The sequence below is a fragment of the Anarrhichthys ocellatus genome, unplaced genomic scaffold (assembly GCF_004355925.1).
Source record: "Anarrhichthys ocellatus isolate YVR2014 unplaced genomic scaffold, GSC_Weel_1.0 scaffold11, whole genome shotgun sequence".
NCBI classification, from domain to species: Eukaryota; Metazoa; Chordata; class Actinopteri; order Perciformes; family Anarhichadidae; genus Anarrhichthys; species Anarrhichthys ocellatus.
In genome coordinates this window covers 2506767-2528315 of record NW_022280041.1, presented here as the reverse complement: position 1 = coordinate 2528315, position 21549 = coordinate 2506767, and the positions used below count along the sequence as shown (strand labels likewise).

Below are 21549 nucleotides of genomic sequence, written 5' to 3'. Positions count from 1 at the left end.
AGATGTGCAGTCTATTTTGCACCATTGTTCACGACTCACCCAACCGGTTTAACGTGGATCTATTCTCAGGAGGAGGCCACTTCAGTGAAGTCCAAAAACAGAAACAAGGCTTATTCCTTCTAATGTTCCTGTGTCAACACTAAAATATGTTTATGGAGTAATAATCCTTATTGGCTCTGGACAAACAAAACACAAAAAGAGTCACGATAGCAAGAGGAAGCAGTTTACAGATGAATTCACACAGCTGCCTCCCTGAGAAGAATCCTCTCACTACCTGTACTATCTAATATTTAAATGTTTCTGATGGCAAGAAATACACTCAGAAAGGCTGCACTAAGATCCAAGAGCACGTCTGAATGCTGTTTTGGCCAATACACTTCAACATTTGCATTGTAATTTCTGTATTCGTGAAGGGTGAAACATCATAACAAGCCTTTACAGATTCTGTGGAGATGCATCGTTTTATGAAAACTGAGGTATAACGTTGATCTCAAATCACTGTGGAGAGGTTTGCACATCAAACCGTGGCAAAAAGTAAAGGACAGAAACAGGAAGCTGAGCTTTTATGCATCATCAAGAAAAAGATCATTTTATAGAAGGAGTTTCATTCTGTTATATACTATATTTAATTCAACCTGTCTCTTCTCACACTTCGACAAATAGTGGTAAAGTGCGACCCCTAAAGGACATTGTTGTGAACAGCAGTTTATTTGATTGTCACAGGATTCATATTCTGTATAAATGACACATCTGGCAGTAACTGCAGTCCCTAAATCTGTTACAAGAGCTTTTAATTAATAAAATAGCACATAGAACTGCTTAAATGTACAGTCAAAGTGGGAATAAACAAGATGTGTGGATGTGTAGGCTCCAGTATGTTCAACATTACCTGTTAATATGCTGAAAATCCAGTTCTGTGGTTCCCTAAAGCACATACAGCCGTCAAACTCAGGTGACTGACGTCTGGCACACATGCTTAGTTCCACCTGTGCTCTTCATGCTATTTATGTGACAAGTCAAACATGTCTGCTGTGAAAAAGGTCCATGAATCTGAACCATTCATCTGGTTTCTATTTACTCGTGTTGTTCTTAACTGTGTATTTGAAGTCAAACTACTTAAAACTGTCCATAAAATGGACTATTAGTTGATTAGAAACCAACTAAAACCTGCCTGTTTATCTTACGCTTTAGTATGTTGATGTTGTCCGATGTCAAGTCTCTATTTAATTACTTAACAATGGTGTGTGTGTGTGCTTCGTAACTAGAAACTAGCACTAGGGCCGGTCCAGATGACCACACTCCACTGTCGCAGACATTAATCCCACTAAGTATTAATCTGGTGATGTGCAGGTCAAAACGGCAGATGAAATCAGAGCTAAATGTAATTGAATGTAAAATGAACATTTCTTTCATCTAGATTGCATATAACTGCTTTTTATATTTTATTCAGGCTTCACACAAAGCTTCACTCTTTAAATGTAGCTGTGATATTGGTTATAATTAACCTCAACACCACTTTCTAACCAAATTCAGCCCCGTTTTAACCTAAATACCTGCAAAAGAAAACTGAATTAAGTAATTCAGAGACACACAGTACCATGGAAACACTTTCAAGACGTTTTTAAGACACTTTTTTGAAATAGCTTTACAGAAGACATGGGCAGAAATCAGCATCAATCTCTCAAAATGTACATATATGAACAATACAAATAAGAGCTGGTGAACTGTGATAAATTGAGGATCTGATCTTTGGTCACAGGAGCTATATGGATGATACATGGTTTGATTTAGGCCTCCTCATCCAGACACACTCTGCATGATCATGGTGTACAATCATGTCGACGTCAGACCTGCTTAAAATAAATTAAATATATAAAAATAAGTGTACAGGATATTGTAAGGATTGGTTTAGTATTATTGTAGCGTTGCAAAAGGACATCCCCGACAACTGATACAACAACTATGTGCCTCTTATTGTCTGTATTTTGTTTTTGTAAACAGGTAGCTATACAATTTTAAGATCAGCAGGTTATAATAAATTCAGAATAACGACAGATAACATTTTATTTATTGCTCGGTCTAAAAACGACTTTTCTAAAAGATAGAAATCCTCTTTTAAAAAAAAGGAACATTTAACTATTTTCTCAACTCTAGTTGCTCGAAGCACAAATAATAGAGGACGCGCTGGTTCTCACAAGAAAACATGAGAGAGAATTAATTCCGCTTTAACACTGTTGCATGATAAAAGAAACACGCGGTCGCCTGAAGATGACCTGAAACGGTTAAACAACCCCGAGGAGGATGTTCCATATGCATTGGTCGTGTTTTTAAGACATACAGAGTCAACAACGGGGCGAGCGGCTCTGTGAGGCTGCACTCGAGCTAAATGCTAACATACTCACAATGCTAACGTGCCGACGTAAAGCAGGTTTTACCATGTTCGTATGTCAGTTTAGCCCGTTAGCATGCTAGCATTCGACACAAAGTACAGCTGATGGGAATGTTTTTCAGGTATTTGATCATAAATCAAAGTGCTGAGAGAGTAAAAAGTCAGGAGAACATCAAATTCATGAGGATTCATCCTCTGGGGAACATGAATATCTTTATGATATTCCATGGGCAATCCATGGGTTGTTCAGGTATTATATTGCATCTCTATTCTATTTGTTCGTCAGTGAACGACAGATTAAAGGGACCAAACCTCTCTCCTTATGGTGAGCACCTCTTTAAATTTCTTCCCGCCTGTCATTCTCTAGCCTCATCTATTTTCCAATGTGGTCCTTTCACCTGTATAGGATCAATAAGGATGCAAAGGATGCAAAATATAAATTGGGAATCTTGATTTAGGGAAAACTAGTCCAACCCTACTTTTAAAGGTCGAAAAATAACTTTAAAAATCTGCAGAGAATCTGCAAACGTGGGAGTGAATACATGAGACAACGGACCTGTATTCAAATGCTGGATATGTTGGACTCATCTGATCATTTTGTCGTTTTTTTGTTGTTGTAAAATCCTTGCTTAAGCAGAACAATGATTAACCGGTGGGGTTTGTCGTAGCTGCGTTGGTGGTAAACAAAATTGTATGACTTAAAAACAAGGGCAAACTTTAGCGTAAGAAAAGTCAGAATTTTCCCAGATAAAGTATTAAGACTAAAAGATGCCTAGTCCTTCTACTGCCTCAGCATCAGATCAGACAGCACATTCATGTCCGTCTCTGCCGGGTGGCACTGCAGCACCAGCGCCACCATGTTGTCCTGACCCGGAAAAACCTGACAGAGCTGCTCTCTGAGGCTGGCCGTTTCATCCGGGCTCCTGTCCGCGCTGAACCCCAGTCCCGAAGCATCAACACCTTGCTGGTGTCCCATGTCCCACCCTTTTCCGTGTCCCCTCCCTTTCCCCCGGCTCGCTCCGCCCAGCGTTCGGTCGCGGAAGTTCAGGAGCTCCGTTTGGGAGCGAGGAGGTTTGGAGGAGGGGAAAGCGGTGGCTACGCCGGCAAAAGAGTGGTTTCCTGGGTCCGGAGTCCTGAGAGGAAAGACAGAACTTCACTTATTACTAACTAACTTCCACCTATAACTAAGAAACTAAGTTTCTGAGCTACCCTGCAGAAAAAAAGCAGCAACAGCATCTGTGGATGAATTTAAAATATGTTCGTGTGTTCATCTGTATGAGTTAATACCTGTGCTCTGAGCGCAGGAAGTCATCCAGGTGAGGCCCTCCTCTGCCCAGAGGGTCGTCCGGCACCATGAAGTGATCCCCGACAAACGTGTACTGAAGAAGTCTGCATGGGGAGGAGACATTACATCATACCACTGAGATGAGTGGACTGGCCCTTTAATCAGCCTTCAGACAGGAAACACCAAATCTCTACTTTTATTTAGGTAAAAAAAAATCACCAGAGTGCGGCCTTTTCATACCTCTTTTTGATGATGTCCCTCCACACAAGGGACTCGTCTGAAAGGTCTCTCAGGTTGTCGTTAGTCACGATCACTCCATCTGTCTTCTGCGCGAGCTGCAGCATTAATCTGCAGGAACGGGGGGAAAGAAAGATTTCAAAGCAGCCAGGAAAAATAAAAATCTTATGTTCTTTGGCGCCACACAGTGGTGCCCTCAAACATTTAGGATTGGGCAACAAATGCAGAGTCCCAATTCAATACTACATACCGATTCTATGCAGATTTTGGGTATGCCGAGTGTGTTCATTCAAATATACTTAAAGCAGACAGAATGCAGACTAAATACAGTCATTTTTTAATGTGTGTGCTGTGGATGCACATTATTCTCCCACAATGCAATGCACAAAGGAAAAGGAGGAGCTACTGACAACTGCCTAAAAATAAATTGTGGATGCTGGTGAAACAGCCCCAAAAAAATCATGGAAAACTATTTTTTGTAAAGTATTTGTAAAGTTTGTTTCATCATTTTTTGTTCGTAAGAAATGGTAAAATATGTTGACATGTTTGTGTACTAACTGCTAAAACAGTACTCTATGATGATAGTACGTAGCACATACTGTGTACAATTAGTACTGAAAGAACTGAAAGCAGCGGCCCGCCTACCTGTCGTCGTACGAGCTGATCCTCTTGCCCTGCACCTCTCTGGAGGGGGTGTAGGACACCAGGCCCAGCTTCTGCAGCTCGGTCAGATAGTGCTGCTCTGCGAGGGCACGAACAAACAACGTTATCTTTAGTCTGCCCAGAAACGCTGAAACGCCCACACACACTCACATGCTCGCCAGATGCTGATTTGTTTTCCTCCCCTCAGGTGTGACTCAGAGTCAAATACGAGCAGCAAACACGCACGAGGCCTTTGTCATTTCAAAACCACAGAACGCATTTGACCAAAGGGAAACTTTGAAAGCAGGAACTATTAAGAACGGTATTTCATGGCATTCAAAATGTTGAGAGGAGGCAGCTCATAGATTGATGAATAAAGTCGGACACAAATTCATTTTCTAATGACTTTTCATTGACTTTATGAAAAGTCTTAAATTTGACAGACCAAACCAAATGTATTACTGCGTTCAAAAAATAATTAGGTTACCTTTGATCTTGGGGTCGCTCTTCTGCCTCCACTGCGGCAGGAGGGCGCTGATGTGTCGATGGCCTCGATCCCAAAAGTGCTGGACGGCCAGAGCGATTCCTCGACAGGAGAAGAAGTGACCCAACCCGTGACTGTGGAAAACATGGAACAGTTAGACAAAGGGCTTTATAACAAAACCAAGGTGGAACCAAACATCTGGATATGAACCTTCATTTGTTATTCACTAAATCTTTAAAACTAAAGATGTCTTGAAACAACACAACCTAAATTTCCATTCTATGAGAGAACAACTACAACACTGCTATTCTGACCTCATGGCCACGTTGCTCCCGTCAATGATGATCGTCCTCACTTTCGAGTCGCCAGGTTTGTCTGTGAGCTGGAGGTCGAAGTGCATCTGCAGGCCTTCCATGAAACGCTGCTCCCCCGTCACCACCACCGAAGGAGAGGCGGCCGCGAAGCCTCGTCTTTCCTTCGCTCTGGTGGGAGACGAGTCGGCTCTTGTGAAGACGGGGAGCTGAGGGGCTTGGAGCGCTTGTTTTAAGACAGAAGAAGACTTGGGTTTGGGGTTGAAGACGTTGTCTCGGGTTGGGTGGTCTTGTTTCGAGGTGGATGCATCAGACCAGTAGTTGGTTTGGCCATATTGTTTGTTGGGTTGGAAATGAGTGAGTGGAGGATCTAGGGGTGAGGGATAAGTAGGCATGGGCGGCCCTTTGACTTCAGGAAGGATGACTTGGTGTGGAGTTTGTGAGTCTGTGAGTTTATGGAACTTAATAAACTCAGATACGGTTTGATTTGGCCCTTCTACACGTCCTCTATCGTCAGATTTTCTCTTTTCTGCTGGTAAGAAAAGCTCAACTTCTCTTGCTTTGCCCCGAGAAGGTCCAACTTTTGGTCTCTCTTCCTCCAGCACCACATCGTCCATCTCTCTCGGCCCCTCCCTCAGGGCGTCCGTCTCTTTGCTCCCCTCCCTCTGCAGCTCCAGGAGCAGCTGGTGAGTGGATCTATCGGGCAACATGCTGTAGACTTTGGCCACTTTCTGCTCCATGTACCCGCAGCTGGCTGCCGCCTTCTTCACCACTCCCAGGACGAAGTCTTCCTCGTGTCCTTCCCCTTTTTCCTCGGCGCCACCTTTCCCCTCGAAGTGTCTTGCGCTTCCCGTCGCTCCCTCTCCCACCTTATCTCCCCCTACTTCCATTTCTTCGTCTTCTCTGTGCTCCGTCTCGCAGGGTCGATTCCTCTCGCTTTGATTCGAGGCAGCGCCGTCTTGACCTTTACTTCTCTGCTCACGGTCAGTGCGATCCTGCTCCTGCTGAACCACGTCCAGGATCTGCGAGGCCTCTTTGGGTCCCGTTCGGGCGAGGACTCGCTTGACGACATCCTCCGTGTACCCCATGGCTGTGAAGAACTTCAAAAGAAGCCAAAACTCCTTGTTCCCCACTGACAACTGCAGCTCCTGTTCTTCCTCCTCTCCTCGTGCCTCTTCCATCTTGGTACCCAACTCCGGCTGCTCTTCTCCCACCTCCTGAGGAGAACCTATGAGTCTTACCTCCGCCCCCTCTGCCCTCCCTCGGGTGACCCCAGACACTAACTGGAATAAGGAGTCCTCGGATGCGGAGTCTTTCCCCGAACCTGCAGTCAAACCTTCAACCCACCAGTCTGCAGTCATAGAAGGCTCAGGAAGTGTGTACGTAACGGTGAAAGGTTTGTCCCATATATCCTCCGAATCCTCGTGTGATCCCGCTGCCGCATTTCCATCCGTCAGAGCCGGGCCGGGGCTCGATCCAAGCCCCGATTCTCTCACCAAATCCAGCAGGATTTCCTTCACCGACCCCGGCAGCACTAGAAGATCCAGGATGTGCTTGTCCTCCCATTTCTCCACCAGAATTTTAAACGCCCGGCGTGAATCCAGAGACTCGCCGGGTACCCTGTCTGCGGCCTCCGGGTGCCTGGACTGCGTGCCCTCGTACCGCCCCACCAGGTCCGTTATAAGGGAGTAGGCTCGCACCACCGGCTCTGCAAGACCCGATATCAGCAGGAATCCTGTGGAGCCAACCTGGTTTGGCGAGAGGAAAACAGAATGACATCATGAGTTCTATCTTGATGTTTTTAAAAATGTTAATAATAGATTAAAATTCCCCTGTGACAACATCCCAGTGTTACATCAAGTTGTTACTTCATAAGGGGTGAGACACATTTTTAGCTGATGACATTGACTAATAATGTAATTTCTTGTAAGAATAACAAGAATGCAAGATATCACGTTATTGGTCAAGATCGTTATTGCATCATCAGTCAAAGTGACACACTGAGTATGCTGGTGGGGGATTTGCACAATGACAGAAGTGAGTGATACTGAGTGAGCGTACTGCTGTCTGGAGTCATAACTCACTAAAATGTGAACACGCAGACGGGCTACATATATTTCTAAATTCACCATAAATAGCAAATAAATCGCTTAGAAATTATAGAATAAAGACGCTATATATTAATCCAGAAATTGCCTGAGAAATAACACATTTTAAAGTTTTCTTCAGTATTAAAGTAATGCAGTTATAGTTGTCTGTACATCAATGGATACATTGCAAATAGGAACTTCTAATAGTTAAATCGGCATACTTTTAATGGTGACAAATTACCAAAATGTAAACAAATATAGGCCGGAAATTGAGGCTCAAGTTGCAGTTGAAATGTTCTCACTCACTGGTTCTGATGTCTCTTTATTCTGAGTGACTGAGGACAAAAGTTCCAATCCTAATTGCTTGTGATTGTGAGGAATTTAATTTTTGAAGCTCCTAATTATGGATATGATGTGATACAGTGTATTTACTTGTAGGAGTTTGAACCAAGTAGTGTGTTTGAGTGTCTGTGTGATCAGGGTTGAGGAATGTGCTGAGAGCGGGGGTGTTGTGTGACAGTGGCTGCGTGAGGTGTTAAGAGTAACAATGGGGCAACGGCCCAGGAGGGGCTTGTTGGACTTCAGCCAATCAATGAGCTGATCGATGAGCTGAGGAATGTATCTTTGGGGGGACAAAGGGTTTGAAGCTCTGGGGGATTGCAGATCTTCTGCGGGCGACCGAGGAGGCAGACCAGCCTCCTGGGTGGCTCGGATTGGATCTCACATTTCATGGACTTTATATGTTTGTTTTGTTATTAGTAGTGTGATTCGGTTTGTAACTGTTTGTATCTGTCTTTATGCTTCTTGGATAATAAATCCATTTGATTTTGACTTAAACCTGCTGTTGTGTTTTGGAGGCGATTGAGAGCACATGGCTGCAGGAAGGAAGGGGGGCGATTTCTCCCTGGGTCTAGAAGTTATGGCCTGACATGATCCTCTCTTTTAGCGAATATAAATGGTATGAATGTGGCCTAAACAAAGACCCAGAATGCAACACTCACCACTATATGTGCCGAGGTGTTTTTCGTCAGGCAGTCCATGAACAGCCCTCGGGCTCCACAGAAGATGCAGTGAAGAATGCCGGGATAAGAAACCTCCTGCTGCTCCTCCTGGTTCACGAGTCCTTTCACAAATAACTGCAAGACAGGAATATTTTACATTGTTATCGGATTGTTATATTATTACTGTAGTAGTGTTGAAAATACTGGTTTAATATAGTTTTTTTTAATGTTTGGTTTACATTTACGATTTCAATAAAGCAGACACAGAGTTTGTTGTTACACTGATTATTAACGTATAATGGACACTTCTGATAGTAAAAAGGCTACAGTACTATTCAGAACGAGGTTAACCTGTTTAATTACGGACTTTAGTGACGCAGCTTTAAATGATACGTGCTCAATTCTTCAAGTCGCTCTTGAAATGACAGGCAGGTATTTGAACGACGGCCACGTGTTTCGCAAAATTTCCCTCTTTGTGTTTTGTGCGGCTCAACAAGGAAACAGTGTCCAGGAAAACACAAAGAGGGGAACTTCTATTACAATGAGAGTGACCTTCGGAGATACCCGATTGATTTGACTAACTCAAACTGCCGAAGCTTTATTTAGCTTTCAGATTGACTTTTGAGTGGTTTTTTTGGGGGTGTGGAGTTTTGTCCCACATCACTTTTATGAAGAACAGATCTTTAAATGTCCAGCATGAACACGAGGAACAATTACAGCAAGCACATCCTGCTTCAATGCTCATCGTCAACCTGCTTCTCAGAGCTTCCTGCACTTCACCGCTGTTATTTGCAGCAGAGTTATGCTAATAACTGCAAGCCATACGCTACTGTGTGACCTTTAAAGGCCAGCTTCAACATCACAGGCAGGTTTCAGTCTGTGGATTATCTCTAGTTCTGTAATCTGCTAACCCAACACTTATGAGACCTGTAAAATTTAAAATATTAATACGTCAAATATTGGCTCAGGTGCGTCTCTGAGAAAAGATGAAATACACCTGCACATATACACGTATCCTCTTAAATGTGCTGCACAATCATGTGATTTCTTTTGTTGTTGTTGTTGTCAGTCGTCGTCTTCTGACAGAATTCATTCACCACGTTTGAAACCGAAACTCAATTTAGATTTATGATAACATTTTAAAAAACCCTCGATGAGTCATTTACCAGTACGGTGCCTTTAGACTACCAGTAATGTCAATAAAAACTTCCCAAATAAAGGGTTACACTCGTTCACAGTCAGGACTGACTATAAAGATTGTGTGCTTTAAGTCATATTAGTCTAAAAATTGTTTCAGTATCGTGCTAAATTCTTTTGGGCAATGACTCAACTCTTATCTTATCTTGTGCTACCAAAACACAAACTTCTCGGCTTACTTTGGCAGCCTTCACGTCGTCGCTCAGCCCTCTCAGCTTCAGCCATATCTGCCCGTTGTTGGCGTGAGACGGCTCGTCCGCCCCGATCCCAAACGTCACCCAAAATATCCGCTCCACGGTGTCGTGAAGGGAGGTCAGAGATCCCCGCAGCATCCCGGCACACGCAAACTCATCCTCCACCTCCGCTTCTCCTCCACCTCCATCACCTCTCTCACCATCCATCCCTCGTTCTTAAAGTCGCAGTCAAAAGTTGAACATACTGTGAAAAAAACAAACATAAACACGACATGTATTTATATTTTGTCTGTGATCGTTGATTCACTGTAATGCATTATGTTGTTTATCTAATGGAAAACTATAAAAACATTCTACTCTCAGGTATCACCCTCACTTGGGTTTTGAGTTTAATTTAGATCCAGTTGTTTTTGGTTGTTACATGTTTGAATGTAACAACCAGGACATCAAATAAACTACAAGTCCCAAGAAGCACTGGTATGAGAAAAAAGTCTGTTAAAAAAATACCAATTTTAGTTGAAAGATTTTTGAATACAGAGCCTTTATCACTTAAGGAAACCTTTCCTTTTTTACTTTTCTCAATAACTGATGTATCAAACTTAAAATACATATTGTATGAACATATATTTAAACATCCATAATTAACAACCACATAATTACTGTTATAGCTACTGTTAACAGGACCACTCTTGTGTTTTCTGTATTAGGTAGGTCTAACACTGACATTATCATTATACATTTACATTAAAATATGAATCTATAGTGGGGAAAAAATACTTCTTCCAACTTCTCCCACTACTGTGATGCATTTCCTTCTGTTACAAAGTAACAACACCATGAAGAGACAACACACAACCTCAACAAATAGGCCAAAAAACACCACAAAGTGTGTGTGTGTGTCTCTTGCTCATGTGCGGTAAAGATGGTGGATCCTTCTGCATGTCTGTGCCCAGTGTCTCATAATCCAACCGTGACTGTATGAAGTAGTGTTGACGACATGTAATTGATCAGAAGAAGGATCACTAGTTGTTGCCCAGGCAAGTTGCTACAACTAACAAAAGCCAGGTCTCCCTCAGTGCATTTTACATTTGATCACATGGTTTTTACATTTTAAAATCTTGATCTTGAAAACTAACACTTCTCAAAATAAAAGTAGTGGATTAAAAACACTACTTCCGTCTTAAATGCCAAGTATAAAGTAATGAAATGTACCTCTCCACCTGGTGTGCACACCTTCGAACTCCAGACATGTAAACAAGTCTGCGGTGTGTTTCTCTCTCCGTTCGTACACAATTAATAATGCACCGACAGACTATGTCCAACTTGTTTACCTGTTGACTGACATTTCCTTTTGTTCGACAACAAATCGTATTGTTATCGCGCACAGCTAAATGTGGACTATTGCCAAATGTAAGGACTGTGAAACATGTATCTCTCTATAAATAGACTGAGCGTGTTTTTTTTAGCAAATTAGGAGCGGTAAATTCTGCTGGTTTTAACTATGAAAACATTATATTTGTTCCCTGTCTCGTTTCCTTACGTGAGGTCGATCGCTCTCGCTCCTTCCAAAGTTTCGTTTCCAGAGAGGCAGCTCGGCTTCAGGCGTCCGCGCGCATTAAAAACACGCAACAACAACAATGTAGCCGATCGGACCAAAGTTCAGCGTGCTCATCGGAAATTAAAAGTGGGACGGAAAGAATGAACCGACCCCCAACACCCTCCTCTCCTCCGATAGTCGACGAGGAAGCTCCGTGGAAATCCCGAAGAAGACAAAACCGAAACTAAACGGAAAAAAACAGCCCATGCAACGTTCAGGACGGATGATTCTGGCTGGATTTCGCAGTTATAGTGTCCATATAACACCCGAATAATATTCCTTTAATAATGCTATACACTCAAAATGTATCTAAGATGTATTTTAACATCCTAAAAAAAAGAAATCAGATAATGTCCGTTTAATGATCGCATTAATTGGACATAAATGATTATTATAACAGAAAATACGTGATAAAAGTGTACATTTAAAGCCTGTATTTTAAGACATGTATATATATATATTTGTGTCTGGGTCAAACAGGAGATAAAGGGGATTTCCACTGACGTCAGAAGCGGGGTTTTTCTGTGCTTTTTTTTCTTCTTCTTTTTTTTTTAACATTGACAGACAGACTTTGTAAAAGCAGATGCTGGCGCCTGTTTGTAACACATTTCTGTCTCGACATCTCCTAATACAGGAATTCATTCCCCCAAAACGCACTTTTATTTGTTGACACTCCTTGGTGCAGTTTTATCTGTGTCAAAAACAGGAAGAGAGATGTTGCCTCCTGCACTACACATCCTGTCTTACTCTGCTCGGGTAAACTGGGTTCAAAATACTTTAAACCCAGTGACAATGAAGTTATTCTAATAACAAGTAGCCTAATGTCTGTGTGTGTGTGTGTGTGTGTGTGTGTGTGTGTGTGTGCAGTGGTGGAAGAAGAACTCACATCTTGTACGAAAGTTAAAGTAATACTGCAGTGTAGAAATACCTTTACATGTATTCAAAATGTTATAGTAAAAGTACACAAGTACTGGCATCAACATATACTCAAAGTATCAAAGTGGCCCACTTATTAAGCAGAATGTCCCATTTCAGAGTACAATATGTTATTATTGGATTATACTTAGTGATGAATTAATGCGTTCATCCCTTTAATGTTACAGGTGGAGCTCATTTTGATTATTTTATGTCCTGCTGAGTATCTTAATCTTCATCATAATTTACGTGTTGATTATATTTAGTTTTATGAATCTATATGCAAAGTACCGAGAAAGTGAAGTAAGTGCCATATGTCCTAGTGTGACCTCAATGCAGAGCAGTTCTATTGTGTTGTATTGCATTATGTAATCCAGGTCTGGTGTAATCCTCAACGATTTAAAGAAATCTCACCTATTTCCTGTAAATCATTAAGCAGACTCCGCCCTCTGCTGGCAAACCTCGAAATAGCCTCAAAGGTCTTTTTTAGATCTTTTATTTTTGTGTAAACTTCAGTATAATGTCCATAAAAAAGCTTGTGCTTGTGATGTATAACATTGAAGGATATCATACCTGTCTGTCTCTTCCTATATATCAAATAAGGCCATAAAAAGTACATTTAAAAACGACTTGATCACAGCAAAACAATGAGAATTGGTTGGGCCTTTATCTGTTTATCAGATTTCTCATAATTAGAGGTATTTAAAGTGTTAAAACTAACTCATGTTGCAACTGTAATCAAGCTCCACTAAAAGGAGGAAAACACTTTCCACAAATGAAATCATATGAACAACATACTTCAACATAAGCAGCCATTAAATCTGACGAGGAAAAGGGTTAAATAAAAGAAGAAGAAAAAATAAATCCTTCTGTCGTGACACACTTGGTTGTTTGCTGAGCAGTTTGGAAGCAGAAGTGGAAAAAGTAGTTTCACTTCTGTTTAGGTGGAGGAGGAGCTGCTGCGAGCAGAGAGTCAGGGTTGTTACACCGGCTTATACCTCCGTCGACACGGTTGAATGATGAGGAAGAGTATATCCCTAAGGGTGAGTGGTTTCCCCATTTAAAAAATATCTCCTTGATAAACTTATTAGTGTTTAAAGTGTCTGTGTTGATCAGGAATTTGTCAGACTTTGTGTTTTCTACATTTGAGTCTCTGTTATCTTTTCATTTTATGTTACAGTAATGTAAATCCATTGTGTTCAGCTCATAGGTTCAGACTTTAAAACTAAAATTTTGTAGAGTTTAGTCCTCAGGAGGTGGACAAAATAGTAGGGACCTGCTAGTATGATGTAATCCCAACACAACAAGACAAAGCACTGAAGAGTTAAGCTGACACAAGAACATCAGTGAGGGTTATTAGATTTTACAGGTGTTACTATTATTCTGTCCACCCCACGGGGGCTTTATGATGTGTGTCAGGTAGCCTGAGCAACAAAGAATGTGGTTTCCTGTTGTGTTGAGTACGAGTACAACACACTCTCGGGTGTTGTGTTTGGCCAACATACTATATTCATGTATGTCACTCTAATGATATGTCTGAGAATAAGAATCAAAGCCAGACTTTATCATTAGAAAAGTAGAAATGTTAAAAGTGTGTGTGGGTGTGTGTATCGTCTTGACAATATGAGCCCTGCTTTCTAAATCTTGCTTAAGCAATCCTAAAAAACAAATGTTAACCAGCCTCCCCTTCCTGAGGAAAGATCCTCTTTCGAGGAACAATTTCAGTCTTAAACAAACAGGTTTTTATGATCATGATTCATTTCCTCCTCCAGTGAATTATGTCCAGCTGTCAAGTTTCTTTCCTGATCGGAGAGTCCAGCCTGGAGGGCTGGAAGGTGATTGGCTCCGGGGGTTTTGGAAAAGTCTTCAAAGCCAGGCATCTTCAGTGGGGCTGCGACGTGGCCATCAAACTGCTTCATAATGACGACAGGTGAGTTGTTAACAAAAGAGCTTTCTGTTTATGATCAAATAAAGGTGCGACTTACCCATGATGCAAACACACACACACACACAGGACCAGCGCGTCTTTGCTGCGGGAGATCAACATGATGCGTGAAGGGAGCAGCCCGTTCGTCATTCTGGTCCGAGGGGTCTTCAAGGGCCGGGCGCCCTCCTCGGTCTCAGATCAACTGGGCCTGGTCATGGAGTTCATGGAGAGAGGATCAGTGGCCTCCCTACAGGTAACCACCGGTGGAGGAAGTACTCTTTGACTTAAACAACAATACATTTAAGGATGATTTTACACTTTTCAATGCCAGTGTACATGTAGTAGGAACACGACAGCACAATCGCCACTCTTTGTAGATCTGTAACTATTGAAACGATCTTACAGGACAGCTTACACGGAGCTCCACCCTGGCCGCTGGTCTTCAGACTGGCTCACCAAGTGGCTCTGGGTATTAACTTCCTCCACAGTCTGGCCCCGGCCCTGCTCCACCTGGACCTGAAGCCCAGCAACGTGCTGCTGGACAGCTTTCTCAATGCCAAGGTGAGTCCAAGGCCCGCTTACTTCATATCGGTAGATTAGTTTGCCCTCTGGAATTCCTACCTTCAGATAGCAAACGAAACACTACGATTCTTAGTTCCAGGTGATTATACACCGATTAAAACATAATTATGAATATTTTATTCTATTTCTGCCAAGGAATCTCACTAAATGTTACTCACTGTTCCTTTATCAAAAAGAAACAGACGTGGTTTCCCTCTGAATGTTGTAACTTGATAATAAGCAGAAATGGCGTTTGATAAAAAGGTAATGAAAGGGTTTTATTATTAAACAAGACACACACTCCAGGCCCTGTCATCCCATGCTGTGATTAATAAGGGAAGTAAAACTGATCATGGCCTAAATGAGACAACTTGCTGATGTAATACATTAATTCACAGTTCAGCATATGACACAAAATGTGTCACGTCCCACTGAAAGTAACATTTGTATATAATATCCAAAGGGAAGTTATGATCCTAATTTCTGCAACACCACTAATAATTTGAATTTTTGCACAGTAAGCTGCCCGCTAGCCGCCTCCTTCATCTCTTATGCTTATTTTCTCTCCAGCTCACAGATTTTGGCCTCTCACGGTTTTACCGCAGCGTCACGCGGTGCTCCAAGAAGGACAGCGAAGAGGAAGGGGGGACGATCAGCTACATGCCCCCGGAGGCGTTTGACGTGTCGTACAAACCGACCCAAGCCTCCGATATCTACAGGTACAAGAACCAGCACTTGGATAAAAGCATTTTACTTTATCATATAAGGACCAATAATGAGTGTTGTTTTACAGCCAAATGAGGGAAGTGGTCTGATTTGAATGTCCTAATTCTCACACAAGTGTCAATTTACAGATGAAAACAAACCAGGGCGGTGTTGTTATGATATAATCAGTAATCCTGGCATGTGACTCTCTCTGCCTCTCTTTCAGTTATGGTATACTCTTGTGGTCCATTGTCACTGGGACACAACCATATCCACGTAAGTCACTATTGTGTCTTTATAGCTTTCGTAGCCTCTCGCTCACCACAAATGTTCAAAACATCTTCTTTGTTTTTTCTCATCTGAGTGGGAGGTTGTTGTTTTTTTGTGTGCATTATGACCATAATGACACGAGGTGCAAGAACAGCGGGAGTTTATAAGTGTAAACACACCTACTTTTTGTTTTCTAGATTGTGAACTGTCTGTGTTTGCAGCTCGTAAACAAAAGTCACGAGGATTAAAGGGTGCCTATTTTATTGCAATTGTCACGAGGTTTTGTTTGTAGAAAAATTTGACAATTATTTTGGTGGCAGTGCAAAAATATTGAGATATTATCACCTTATAAAGTTAGTATGGCAAACACACCCAGCAGACACAGAGCAACATTAGCGTTCATTTGTAGTTGTGTTTATGTCCACCTTATGACTGTAAGTCTATATTCACTCTTCTTTTAGCTCTGTTTTGGTCTCCACCAACTGCTTGATATTACATCCTGCAGTAAATCTGCAGGTTGTAAAATCAAAACAACTGGCGAAAGATGCTAAAAGGCTCCTGAGAGTAACTTCAGAGTTGGTCTATGGACTTGTCACTCCATGAAACACCTTTTGTGTTAAACGTTGTTGTTGTGTAATACATTGTTTATGTCAATCCTTCCTCCGCTATAGATGCAAAGTCCAGCTTAGTGCGGATTCGTATCCCCGAAGGAGACCGTCCATCGCTGAAAGAGATCAGGGTCCAGGCGGTTGAACGTGCAGGGTTGACGAGACTAATGGAGCTCATGAAGAGATGCTGGGACACCAAACCCAAAGAAAGGCCCTCTGCCCTTGGTGAGAAAACTCTTGAGCTGACACAGAAAATGACACTTTCAACAGCTTGCGGTGCCTGGTCCTAACGTCACATCTTTAATCTACTTTGTGCGCAGCGTGTACAATTGAGGCAGAAGAACTGTACAAGATCCACAAACATAATACTAATGATGCTGTCCATCAAGTGCTGATGCAACTGGTGAGGGAAAATATTTTCATAATAGTCATGCTGAGATGATGTTGAATTGTGACATGATGTACGTCTTTCTCTTCCTCTTTCCAGGACCAAAAGGAAGACGAAAGAATGATAGAGCAGATTGAGAGGGTTCACATCACTCAGGTTTCAGGTCTGCTTTCATGTCATTTCCCCTAACCACTTATAAGGATGTTTTTTCTTCAACATAGCTATTCCCTTTCTGGATAGATAGATACCCCTCTCCCCTCTGTACGCTAAACAGAAGAAACAGGGGAAAACATCTCCAACATCTCTAAATCTCATGTATTAACACGTTATATCTTGTTTAATATGTACAAGAGCCAGGCTAGCAGACCCTAGCTGTTTACCCTGTTTCTTTATGTCTTCATGCTAAGCTAAGCTAACTATCTGCTTTCTGTAGCTGGCTGTATTTAACGGACACACACATGTGTGGTATCAATCTTCTCATCTATTTCTCGGCAAGAAAGCGAGCAGCATATTTCGGTACTATTTCTTTAGCTCTTGTTTATTTCAGTTATGTAGTTTGTGGAGTTTATGTATTTTGTGTTTTCAGGTTTGTGTTTTTAAACTTTAAACTTTGATTGCGTCAAAAGGTCCGTAGTATTCATAACAGAATTGTGGACTAGAGTTAAGATTATTTTGTTAAAATAGTATTTCCAAAGTCAGGAAGTCGTTTGACTGATTGAGTTTGATGGAACCATTTTTAGCGAGATTAAAAATTGCTGTTGCAAAACAACAAAAATGTTATTTTATATTTTCTTTTGCAGGGAGTAAACGTGAGGAGGCGAAGATTCGTGATACCGTGCCAACAGGTCGCCCACCAGTCCAGGTGAGATTCAGACGAATCACACGGTCGCTGCAATAATAGAATAAATAGAGACATTATTGTATTTAACACCTAGGAAATGTTTAAATCAACAGACCACACTTTAACGTCATCATTCAGACTCTTCCTAGTACAGTGTTGACGACATTGTTATACTTTTGACCCGAGAAGAAAAACTCACAATGTGGTCTGTGAGGTATTAATTATTTTCTTTGCCACAAATTGGCCAATGCTGTGATGTTTCTGCACTGCACTTTTTTAAAATTTTTTGCTGCCGTGAGGAAATATTACATGCATCACTTCCTGTTGCGCCAGGGGAGTTTTAACAGGAAAGAGTGTTGAACACAGTGAATGTAAAAAAGGCCTCGATGAAGCGCATGAAGTTTGGAGCCAGGTTGGGCAATAGGAGATTGAATGTAAACATGAATATAACCAAGATTATAAATGAGAGATTATGGTCTTCGCTCTGTAACGGAGTTGTGATGTTTTGGATTAACAAAACACAACTGACCAGTTATTTCCTATTATACAAAATGTATGTGCAAACTGGTGATCAACTGTAGTCTTTAATGAGATCACAGTGCAACTCCTTTACTTGCTTCTGTTGCAGGAAATGGCTGGCGGTGGGACTGCAAATCGAAGAGACATACCAAGAGTCAAAGGTAAAGAGGAAGTTGGTGTTGAAGCCGCGGAAGAAAGAGGGGAACTTGTGTTGTTAGATCACAAATCGGACAAACAAATCAAGTATCATGACATAGTGTTTTCAGGTAATTGTCTTCCCCTTTTCAGATCTGCCTTCATCTCGACCTTCAAGCGTGCGTTACGATGACGAGAGCCGCCATTCGACGGACGGCAAAGTGAAAAGGTCCTCCGTTTGCCCCATTGAACCGTTACCGCCGTCTCCTTTGACTGAGAGGTCCCCTCAAGGCAGAGCAGCAAAACCTTCCCTGCAGGGTTTCAAGCGAAACCTGTCTTCACAGTATCACGTGGGTGGTTTTATTTTGCATCACTGCATTAAAGATACGTTCGAGAGACCAAACTCTGCAGTAAAAATACTCTGTATTTCCTTTTCCAAAGAGGAATTTAAGTAGGTTTCCTTCAGTTGATTTGTAATTAAAAGTGAACTTTCACACAGAACAATCTGTCTTTATAAGTGTTGTAGTATCTTAAGTGTCTTAAGTAATCAATTCTCATGAACACAGCATTTATTGAAGACTCGAAACTAACACTTTGACCTCCGCTGCTGCTGTTTTCCTCTCTTTTTATTCGTGTATATCTGCAGCGTCAGTTATCCGGCCCCGACACTTTCTCCTGCCAACCGGCCGCTGCACGCGGAGTCCAGATGCACTTCTGCAATGTTACCGGATTACAGCACGGCAACAACAACATCATGCACATCCAAGTTACAGAGCGCTCAGAAAGGAGACGGCATCCAACAGCACCGCCCAGAGTCGACCTCCCGCCGCAGCGTCACGGAAGCTGCAAGGACAAGGCGGGAGGGGTTCGCTGAGTTCTCGTGGACCTTTGCGAGTTTAAGTTCTCTCATTTCCTGATACATGTTTTATTAGAGAAGTATGAAGGCGTAGCTGCGTTTTCTGTTTTTGCTTTTCAAATCTGGACAGTCTTCATGTTGTTCAAGAATGATGTTTCAATATATATCTTTTTAATAGTATTTATTTATTCTGCTTCCTTTGTTAGCACATTTAAAACCAATGAGCAAGAATCTCACACCTCCTTTTTGCCCTGTCAGCAGTGTTAATGTGAGCAGAGTCCGGTCATATGGTTTGGCTCTTCCACCAACTGTTGTCAACAAATATCCTCAGTCGCAGTGCCAGCCTCACAATCAAGTGCCAAAAAATCACCATAACCACAGATTGATAATTGATCTAAACAGGTCGATATATCGGTGCACATATGACCGACCGTTTGGTCTGTCAAGGAGGTTAAAACAAAGAATCATTTGTATTATATTGATCTATCATCTCTAATGTCTTGCAGTTGATGTAACGGTGCTGCCGTAGGATGACGGCATCTTGAATACTTCGGTCAGTAGAAGCACGATGTAGCTTCAATGAAGTGAAAGAAGAGAGAATTGCTTTATCTTAAAGGATAACTCTTCGATGGGATTATGGGATATAAAATATCGCCAGACTTTGATCCTAAAGGTACTTAAGTGGAAATATAAAGTAAGGCAAACATTGTATTAGTTAAAAAGCATAGTTTACTTAGATTTAGAAGTCTTCATACATTTGTACTCAAGTGTTGTGTTTTTTTATTTAAATGTTTGGTGTAATTTCGAACACCAAAATCAGGGTTACTTGACAACTTAATTTAAGTTTTCATATTTCAGGTGGTAAATATCTCAGAGCTGCAACGATTAGTCGATTAATCGGCATCAGTTTTGATAATCGATAAATAGTTTAAGTTATTTTGAAGGCAGAATTCTCTGGTTTCAGCTTTTTAAATGTGGGAATTTGCATTTTTTCTCTTTTTGAATATATTTGGGTTTTGAACCGTTGGTCGAACAAATCACAGATCTGTAACAATTACAGGATTCACTGATGCTACTTTTTTGGAAATCACTTAATCACTCAATGCCAAAGATATCTCAAGTTGTAGGTTCTCAAATGTGAGAATTTTGCTGTTTTTCTTATTTTTTAATATATATCTTTGTAAGCAGAGTATTTTTGAAAAGTCTTGCTTTTTAATAAAATGAAATATAAGATCCTGTCCCCAATATTGTTGATACAGTCCCTCAACTCCTTTTGTTAATGATTCTATTTTGGTGACATGTTGTGTGGTGTTGACTTTCCTTGAGTGTCTCTAGATGGCACTCTTGTTCAGCTAGTGTCTCACTATACATGTGTCTTTCTTTCTTTCTATTCCAAATAAATCACTTCTGTTGCTGCTGAAAATGTATAATTCATCTCTTCCAGTTCACCAGGGAACTTTTTCCCAACAGCAAAACAGCTGTTTCTAAGAAAAAAACTATTTAATGTATCGTTTTATATCTATTTATATATATCAAAGCAAAAAAATCAAATCAAAATGAACATTCATACATATTTTATATGATATTTGATGTCATTTGTTACAAGGTGTTTATCTAGTTTTTGAACCAAAGTCTTTGTACTCCAGAAACGAATATCCACAGTGCTAACACAGGCCTCTGCTGTGCACCGGGGCGTTGACACTGATCAGTTGTGATGGTCCGGTGTGAACTCAGCAGGCTTCTGGCACCGGACTCCTTCCTCTACTGCCAATCCCCCATCTGCCACCTGATCCACCGCAGAGAGACGCACAGTCACCGAGTGTCACCGGGATGACAAACTCACACACGACTGTGTGTTCACAAAGGGTTTCACAATAAAACTGCAGTTTAGACGGTTGAATTACATATTCAAGGATCAATCGTGGCGTGTGGACATGTTTTTGGTCAGAATCTTGTAGAGGAAGATCTCACTCACCCTTAATAATAACTTTTGGAGCACACCACAGGGATGCATGGTATTTTTAGGACAACAGTTGGGTCTGCATCAAGTGATTTATGGAGCATATGTGCAGTGCAGGTGTTTTGGAGGACATTATGTGGTGAGCATGTCCTTGTCAATGTTAGGTTAATGAACTGTATGGAAATGTTCAAATGCAGGCTACGCATAAAAGAAGTTGAGTTTGGAATAGTTAACACGCTAGGTTTGGCTTGTCTTGAATTAAGGAAAATAGACACTGCTTTAAACCGCTGAACTTGCCTAAGAAGCGTCAGGTTTTTCTCTTTTCTTCAGCATCAAAGAAATCCACTGATAGTTTTCTGTACACCCATGGGTACATTGCAAACAAGAACTGCTAATAGCTCATTTGTAAGTGGATAGACATAGATGGAGAGGCAACA

General features: G+C 41.5%; 2 protein-coding genes across 3 annotated transcripts; one reads left to right on the top strand and one right to left on the bottom strand.

Moving 5' to 3' along the window:
• Window positions 1-668: 668 nt before the first annotated feature.
• Window positions 669-11577, bottom strand: khnyn (KH and NYN domain containing). Of its 2 annotated transcripts, none has more exons than XM_031851527.1 (9): window positions 11371-11577; window positions 9816-10074; window positions 8440-8574; window positions 5352-7096; window positions 5041-5171; window positions 4557-4653; window positions 3915-4022; window positions 3677-3778; window positions 669-3522 (listed from the first exon to the last, which is right to left on the bottom strand). In XM_031851527.1, the coding sequence occupies exons 2-9, from the start codon at window positions 10035-10037 to the stop codon at window positions 3171-3173; spliced, it is 2892 nt and encodes a 963-aa protein (XP_031707387.1). In that variant the 5' UTR covers window positions 10038-10074; window positions 11371-11577; the 3' UTR covers window positions 669-3170. The 2 variants fall into 2 exon arrangements, with proteins under 2 accessions (XP_031707387.1, XP_031707388.1); XM_031851528.1 differs by lacking the exon at window positions 11371-11577 and adding an exon at window positions 11043-11362.
• A 1731-nt stretch (window positions 11578-13308) lies between these two features.
• Window positions 13309-20672, top strand: ripk3 (receptor-interacting serine-threonine kinase 3). The gene is made up of 13 exons (XM_031851359.1): window positions 13309-13385; window positions 14115-14272; window positions 14357-14522; window positions 14675-14830; window positions 15401-15549; window positions 15762-15811; window positions 16477-16638; window positions 16734-16816; window positions 16901-16964; window positions 17602-17663; window positions 18271-18322; window positions 18450-18646; window positions 18943-20672. Exons 2-13 carry the CDS (start codon window positions 14121-14123, stop codon window positions 19168-19170), a joined length of 1521 nt encoding a protein of 506 aa, XP_031707219.1. The 5' UTR covers window positions 13309-13385; window positions 14115-14120; the 3' UTR covers window positions 19171-20672.
• The last annotated feature ends 877 nt before the right edge of the window (window positions 20673-21549 follow it).